This window comes from Limulus polyphemus, unplaced genomic scaffold (assembly GCF_000517525.1).
Source record: "Limulus polyphemus unplaced genomic scaffold, Limulus_polyphemus-2.1.2 Scaffold3721, whole genome shotgun sequence".
In the NCBI taxonomy this organism is placed as follows: Eukaryota; Metazoa; Arthropoda; class Merostomata; order Xiphosura; family Limulidae; genus Limulus; species Limulus polyphemus.
In genome coordinates this window covers 82,517-90,948 of record NW_013669331.1, presented here as the reverse complement: position 1 = coordinate 90,948, position 8,432 = coordinate 82,517, and the positions used below count along the sequence as shown (strand labels likewise).

The following is an 8,432-nucleotide window of genomic DNA, read 5'->3' as shown; positions in this document are numbered from 1 at the left end:
AGTTAAAGTAAGGTAAGGTAGTACTGTCTGTACGGTACGACGGACGGAGTAGTAGGTAGTAGTCTAGTAACTTAGTAGTTAGTACACACTATATATATATATATATATATATATATATATATATATAATATTAATCTGTTTGTACAATAGTTTTAGTAAACAGTAAGTTAATTGTAAACTTAAAATATGGAAAAGAATGTATTTATAGCAGACTGGTTTTGTGGCAATTTACATAAGTCATAAGCCTATCCAGTTTTACTTTATCATAATTATAATGATAGTAATTTCAATTTATGAAAGGCAATAAGAAAACTATTTCTAGTTAGTAATCTGACCACAGATAATTTCTAGAAATTTCTATTCATTTGGATGTATGATGGGGAGATACTGGTAATATAAAAATCACACTGAAAATGAAATGCATTCTATATCCAAGTTGATTATCTAAGTTTACTTGGACATGAAAACCAAAGTATGACTTGATTGTATTCAAGAGTTCCACACTTATGCTCGTGAGTGGAAAAAAATCATTATTTTTCTCTCTCTGCCCAATGTAATGATGCAGAACATGTGATATTTTTCATTTGAGTACTTCATCTTATAGAACTATATTTTTAGAAGTTCTTTTTTTTTTTAAGTGCAATTTAAAATACAAAGTATTATTTTACCAGATGTCAGTGACCTTATAGTGATACCCTAATAGCAGTTTTATGCGAGTTAAAAAATTGGTCATTTTTGTGCTTGAGTCTGTGCAGTGTCAATATAGATAACCATGTAAACATAAGTGACAGTGGGTATGACTTGCACCCCATGCCAACCCATTCTGGTTTTCTTTAAAATCATCATACTGAGCTTGAAACACTTAAAATGTAATTAAAAGAAATGTGTTTCGTTTATGTTCTTTAAACCCAACTTAAATTCAAGATTTGAAGACTCCTCTAGATCTGCTGTTATTATGAATGATACTTATTTTGACAGTTGTTTTTGTTCACTTGTTTATTAATAAGCCTAAGTTCTTGAATAAGATCAGAAAGATACAAACTATATATATTCTTGTGATTATATGAAATTGTATAACTGGTAGTTGTGTACATTAATGTTATTTATGCTTGACACTTCTTCATATTAAGTTTGAGTTTGTGTAAATGTGTACTATATTTGTCAACCCTTTTTAATATTTAAACTTTTAATATCAAGATATGAATTAAATTGTGCAATTTATTTGGTATAATAGTCGTAACTTATCAGAAGTTAGAAGATTAACTGAACTATAGGAAGGACGAGGATTTGGTTAAAGATATCAAGAAATCCAGGAAGGACAGGGATTTGGTTAAAGATATTAAGAAATTCGGGAAGGACAGGGATTTGGTTAAAAATATTAGGAAATTCCAGAAGGACAGGGATTTGGTTGAAGATAATAAGAAATCCGGGAAGGACAGGGATTTGGTTGAAGATAATAAGAAATCCAGGAAGGACAGGGATTTGGTTAAAGATATTAAGAAATTTGGGAAGGACAGGGATTTGGTTAAAGATATTAAGAAATTTGGGAAGGACAGGGATTTGGTTAAAGATATTAAGAAATTCGGGAAGAACAGGGATTTGGTTAAAGATATTAAGAAATCCAGGAAGGACAGGGATTTGGTTAAAGATATTAAGAAATCCAGGAAGGACAGGGATTTGGTTAAAGATATTAAGAAATCCAGGAAGGACAGGGATTTGGTTAAAAAATATTAGGAAATCCAAAACTAACAGCAAGGAATGTTTTTAAGTATGTTTAACAACATGTTAGACTGACATGTTTTTTTTTATTTAAGACTGAAGAAACTGTTGTATTTGTAGGAGCGAAGATATTTGCAATGAGCATTATATGGGAATATTACAATTGACCTGAATCATGTAGGTAGTAGTCCCATGGTGGAAACTAGAAAGAGTAAGAGATCAAAAACAGATAAAGGACGAAGGGCAGACAAGGATTTCCCTAGAAGATCAAATTTGGGAGTCTCTTTCATTTTTGGTAGGTCAGTAGAAAGTGGGATTGGAGGTTTTTTTTATTTTACTCCTATTTTTAAAGGAGACAATATAGAGTTGGACTGTTATTCTTATTTGAATGGTAGAAAAATTGTAAGGAGTAATAAAAGAAGCTATAAAATATCATTTAGATAAATATATTGTAAATGAAATCCAAGATGGATTCATGAAAGGGAAATCTTGTCTTACTAATCTGTTACCTTTTTTTTTCAAAGATGTTAATTATTATCTGGATGAAGGAAATGATGTAGACTAAATATTAACTAAGAAAACCACATTGGTAGATTGGGGAAAGACTAGTTAATTGAATTGTAGGATGGTTGGATGGAAGAATGCAAAATGTTATTAATGGAGTACAGTCAAACCTTTTCCAAGTAGGATACATCAGAAATCAATGCTTGAGCCTTTACTTTTTTCTTATTTACATCAATGATGTTGATAAGAGCATGATTAGTAAGTTTAGTAAAGTTTGCTGATGACAAACTTGTCGGCATTTCTATTTGTATTGAAGATGTTGAAGTATTACAAAATGACTCTGATTAGTTGTAACTTATCCGAGTTGTTTAGCATACGACCTTTAGTTATAGAAAGCACAATGCAATTGGGTTATCATGATTTGGATCGCTTGGTTGATATAGATGTTAATTCATTTAATAGCTTGACAAGAAGAAATGATCTTAGAATATTGGTGGATAACTCACTCAAGCCATCAAAGCAATGTTCTGTTGCTAGTATTAAAATTAATATACTCTTAACAATCTAATACTCTTTGTACAAATCACGAGTTAAACATCACTTAGAAAAATTTTCAGTTTTAATCTCCTTAAATAAGAAAAGATATTGACTTGGTAGAAAGGGTTCAGAGGAGTGTTACCAGGATGATTCCGGGCACGTAAGGAGAACTTAGTGATGATGTAAAATCTCTTAATGTCTTATCTCTTGAGAAAAGAGTGGTAAGGGGTAATGTTATGGAAATTTAATTACAGTATTACCTAGAGAATCAAGTAGGATAAAGACCTCTGAAGACAAGTTTAAGATTTAGAAAAGACAGTTAAGATACTTTAATTTTCTAATAGGGTGATTGGCTTATGAAATGAGTTGCTGTCTGCAGAAGTGGAGTGCAGTACTTTACAGGAGTATAAGAGAGAAATGATTATTTTCCCAAATGTAGAGGGTGGGTTTAAATTTTTCTTTTCTAAAGGGTGGGTGTTGAAGGATAGCTTTGAAGTACTTAATGGTCCTTTAGGTTCTATATGTTATGTTAATTTCTATAAAATTCTGTAGGTATTCAAAATTGTACAGCATGTTTTCATAACTTATTTATGTGTGTTTTCTTGTTAACTTATGACTAATATAATGAAAATTTAACTTTTTTTGTAACTAATGTAATTATAATTATAAATTTCATTCATAATCAAAGCTTTTTATCTGTTCACTTCCAGAAAAAATAAGAACATGACTGAAAAACCAGGTCAATACATGCACTTGTTCAGTGAAGAATAACTATTGTGCTATTAAAATATACCAGGTCATGAATGCTTAGATTTGTAATAATACTACATCATATCTGACAAGTTGGATAAAATGTTTGTTTCAGATGAAAGAGTAGATTGTTTACTAAAATGAAGCAAGTAGAAAGACATCTTCTTCTTAGTCTGTTGCTTTCAACTGGTGTAATAGGTACTGATCCCAGTTCCACACAGACAGTAGATTCCAAAAAACTACAAACAGTTCCTCCTTGTCAGGCCTGTCGCATACTTGTCAGTTCTTTTCAAAAGGTAAGTTAAAATATTGTTAAATTTACATATAAAACCTTGTAAAATAATTTGACAAAAAGTATCTATTTAAATGTTGCCAATTGCATGAATTTAAAAATGAACTCTGAGGAGATCATTTATCTGTTGTCTTCATATTTGTTAAAAACTCATTCAAATTAGTATTAACCAAATTTTTTCATCCATTGGCTATCTGAGTTCTAAGAAAGATTTATTTTTGAATCGTTTTGCAGAAAATGTTCAGTATATATATATTGATGAGAGAAGGTTGATTGTGAGCTCCATCAGTCTTGCAAACAGTGAATCTTCTGGATGGTAGAATTGTCATGAAACGACCATTAAGCTCTCACTGGGGTCCACTTCTTCATGTCACATACACTATCTTGGTACTAACAAACCTGAAAATGGGTTCTAGGAGTTACCCAAAATGCCATCATCCACTGACTCTCTTGTCCAAAGAATTCATTGGTTCCAAGAGTCTTTAATCAACCTTTTGTCATCATTAAAATGTGGTTTACAGTTTGTTCTGCATGAACTGAAAATCATCATGACTTTGATACCACAACTATACAGTATTGTGAAAATTTTAAGTAAAGGTCAGTATGTGTTTGAAATGGAGGATGTGTTGATGAGTAAGACCAGAATAATGTGTTGGTTTGTTTTATTTTAAATCATTTTGCGAATAAAAAACAAATTACCTTTCTCCGAGTCTTTTGTCTTAAAGAAAATTATTGTAAAAAGAGGTACCAGAAATAATTGTTACTTGACGAGCACAGGTTCTACAGATAGTTTTGTTGACATAAAGAAAAACTGAGAATGGTATGATAGAGGTGAATATATTTAATTAACTACAATATACTGATTTGTTTTCTTATTATTATTAATAATAATATTCATTATTCATCAGTTTAAAACTGTTATTAATAAAAACCGTTTTAAGTACAATATTGAGACCTTGGTTTGGTAAGTATAATTGGATGGGAATAACTTTAACAGTGTTAAAAAAGAAAGGGATCTTGATGTAATAGTTGATCAGTCTCTTAAGCCATCCTAACAGTATGCTGTTTCCAATGGTGGGGTAAATAGGATTTTAGGTTGTATCTACAGAAATATTGAATATAAGTCTAAAGAGGTTATACTTTCATTGTACAGGTCACTGGTTTAGGCCACATTTGATGTATTGTGTTCAGTCTTGGTCTCCTTACCTTAGGGAGGACATTGAATTGTTGGAAAGGGTTCAGAGAAGGGTTACTAGAATGGTGCCTGGGATGCAGGGGTTGTCATACGAGGAGAGTCTGAAATCTCTCAAAGTCTTTTCTCTTGAAAAAAGAAGAGTTGGGGGGGATCTGATTGAGATGTTTAAGATTGTAAAAGGAATTGATAGTGTTGATGTATCATGTTTTTTCACTCTCAACAGTGATAATAGTAGGACCAGGGGACACAAATATAAATTTTGGTAAGGTAGGAGTCATCTTCAGCTGAGACCGTTTTATTTTTCTAACAGCGTGGTTGGCCTTTGGATGTTTTGGAGGCAATAAATTTAAGTGAGTTTAAGAGAAAGCTTGATAATAATCTTAAAGTCAGTCCTTATCATTCATATACTTTTTTTATATTTCTAATAGGTTTATTTTAGAGGATGGAGCAGCTGAGATGGATCAATAGTTCCTATGTTGTCCCGAAATATTATGTTATATAAGCTGTTATATGTTATTTTATGTTATGTTAAAATCTAGAAGTTATAACAATTTCTACTTTTGTATCACAAATAAAAACCAAATTGATTGGATTTGTGGCTCAAACATTATTCATAACATGGTTTTCTATTTATATTTGTCATATGTTTATGTGTTTAGGGTTTGGAAGCAACAGCTCGAGGAAAACATGAAGGAGGCAATACTGGATGGGAAGAATCTAGACTTGGGAATTATGCTGATAGGTATTCTTTTATTAGTATTCATATTATGCCGATGGGTAATCCTTTATCATTATGAAATACTTAGTTAAAGAAAGGTGAATTTCCAAAATGTTTCTTTAAAAGTCTGTGTTTATCAAAGTATCTTCTCTGTAATTACCATCATATGAAATGAATGTGAAAAGCTTTACAACAAAAAATGTATGTAATTCTCCAATAGGCTGTTGTTAAGTTCAATGTTTTTTACAATATGATCATATAAATAGGCTTAGCAGTACATGTAACTTTTTACTTACTGCAGTTGTATTTTCTGGTAAGTTGTGGCAAATTCAAGATAAAAATACTTTGCACAATAAGAATTCCAGGTCAAATGAGTTTCAATTTTTCTAAATTTCTTTTGTCATCTTTAAAAGTTGTTCTTGATTTTGTAAACCTGTAGATTTTATATGTTGATATATTCAGGCTAAAAACCAAATAACGCAGGAAACCAATACTTCTCAGTTTAACAGTAAAAAATGAACAATAGGTGATTTTGGGTAGATGAATTTCTTTTCTGCCCATATTAATAGAACAAAGCTCATCAATGTATAGAGCTGGGCAATGAACTCGATGTAATTGATTAACTATGATCGTTGAGTAGTTTCACGTAAAATGAATTGAAATTGCAGTTAGATCGAGTTATATCACATAAAGAAGCATATGTTTTTTACTACTGTTTTCAATTAATCCTACTACACAAGTAATTGAGATATTGCCATTATAATTTCTCGCTATTAATTTCCATTAAATCCAGTTTATTCAACTTAATCATTAGTTTAATGACCAACAAAAATTATTATTAATATTTTCGATTATTCCAACTATTCTAATTATCAAAATATTGCAGTTATGATTTCTCGTTATTATTTTTTTTGATTAATTCAAGTTTGTTTAGTTTGAGTTTCTATGGTTCCAGTGACTGGGGGGGTTAGGGTTAGCATTGCGAATTGTATCTCGAATTTGATTCCTTTTGTCATCAAACTTGATCTTTCCTTGCAGCAGTGATTACGTTTGTTTATTTTGAGCTATGGTAAAGCTACCTGTCACTATCCCTAATTTTGAACTGCTGACCACATAACAACATCTTGTAATGTTAACAGTAACCAATAACATGGATTTCAGGCCTATATTTATGAATAAGAAGGCTCTATTTTATAAAAGGGCTTCTTTCGTCATTCGTCTTAGCTAAGAATTTAGACAAATTAGATGTGATCATTACATCGCAATCTTCTTGGACATGTATCACCTGTAGTGGAATTGGTCGGTGATCTGAAACTTAAATGTTCGTTTATACATGATATTAATTCCTTTTAGTGGATCCAATATGACCTTGCTGATAGCAACGAGTATAAATTTGATTATTAAGGACAACTGAAAACTGGAAGTATCGTCCTTAAATTTTAAACACACATTACAAATAATCTGTTTGAATTAATTTTTAATAACTAAAAAATATTTAGACATTTCAGTTGGAAAAATATTAGGCTAGTTTCTCTCATTTCGATAGGAAACATATTTTTTGCATAAAAAAATTCTTAATTTCAATAAATTCTTTGTGCATATCTTTGTGAGTACTAGATATTTTAAACTTACAATGGAATAGTATTTAAAAACATTTGGAATAAAACTATGAAAATTACAATATTTTCCTGTAATATAATTCACACTGGAACTCTCCATTTTAGTTACAAATTAGTGTTAGTGTGTCTGTAAAAGGAAGTTTATTGATGTAAACTTTGTACTGTTGTCTATTGTAAAAATTGAAGAGCTTGATCAGAAGTCCTAAAGATAGTAAAGGTATCGTCAACATATCTACAGTAGTAGTGAGGTTTAAACTATTGACAACAATTTTCAAGCCACAGAAGTCCTAAAGATAGTAAAGGTATCGTCAACATATCTACGGTAGTAGAGAGGTTTAAACTATTGACGATAATGTTTAAGCCACAGAAGTCCTAAAGATAGTAAAGGTATCGTCAACATATCTACAGTAGTAGTGAGGTTTAAACTATTGACAACAATTTTCAAGCCATAGAAGTCCTAAAGATAGTAAAGGTATCGTCAACATATCTAAAGTAGTAGAGAGGTTTAAACTATTGACGATAATGTTTAAGCCACAGAAGTCCTAAAGATAGTAAAGGTATCGTCAACATATCTAAAGTAGTAGAGAGGTTTAAACTATTGACGACAATTTTCAAGCCACAGAAGTCCTAAAGATAGTAAAGGTATCGTCAACATATCTAAAGTAGTAGAGAGGTTTAAACTATTGACGACAATTTTCAAGCCACAGAAGTCCTAAAGATAGTAAAGGTATCATCAACATATGTACGGTAGTATAGAGGTTTAAACTATTGACGACAATTTTCAAGCCACAGAAGTCCTAAAGATAGTAAAGGTATCGTCTACATATCTAAAGTAGTAGAGAGGTTTAAACTATTGACGACAATTTTCAAGCCACAGAAGTCCTAAAGATAGTAAAGGTATCATCTACATATCTACAGTAGTAGAGAGGTTTAAACTATTGATGACAATTTTCAAGCCACAGAAGTCCTAAAGATAGTAAAGATGTTAAATGTTAGTTAAATATAATCAATTAATGAGCCCAACAATTGATTAGTAAATATCTCTAATTGTCCAGTTCTACTGGTGTTTTATATTAACACAGACAATAAAGGTTTTAT

At 30.9% G+C, this 8,432-nt stretch overlaps 1 protein-coding gene across 3 annotated transcripts in view; it reads left to right on the top strand.

Moving 5' to 3' along the window:
- The window catches only part of LOC106469917 (cysteine-rich with EGF-like domain protein 2), a 27,031-nt gene that overhangs the window by 499 nt on the left and 18,100 nt on the right, over positions 1-8,432 (top strand). For 2 of the 3 annotated variants that reach the window (XR_002612941.1, XM_013930435.2), the window contains exons 2-3: positions 3,626-3,806; positions 5,657-5,739. Coding sequence is in view for 2 of the 3 variants with exons in the window: in XM_013930435.2 (XP_013785889.2) it covers positions 3,651-3,806; positions 5,657-5,739 (239 nt within the window). In the remaining variant the exon portion in view is untranslated. Of the gene's footprint in view, positions 1-1,839; positions 2,015-3,625; positions 3,807-5,656; positions 5,740-8,432 lie in introns of all 3 variants that reach the window. The other variant, XM_022398493.1, reaches the window with a different exon arrangement.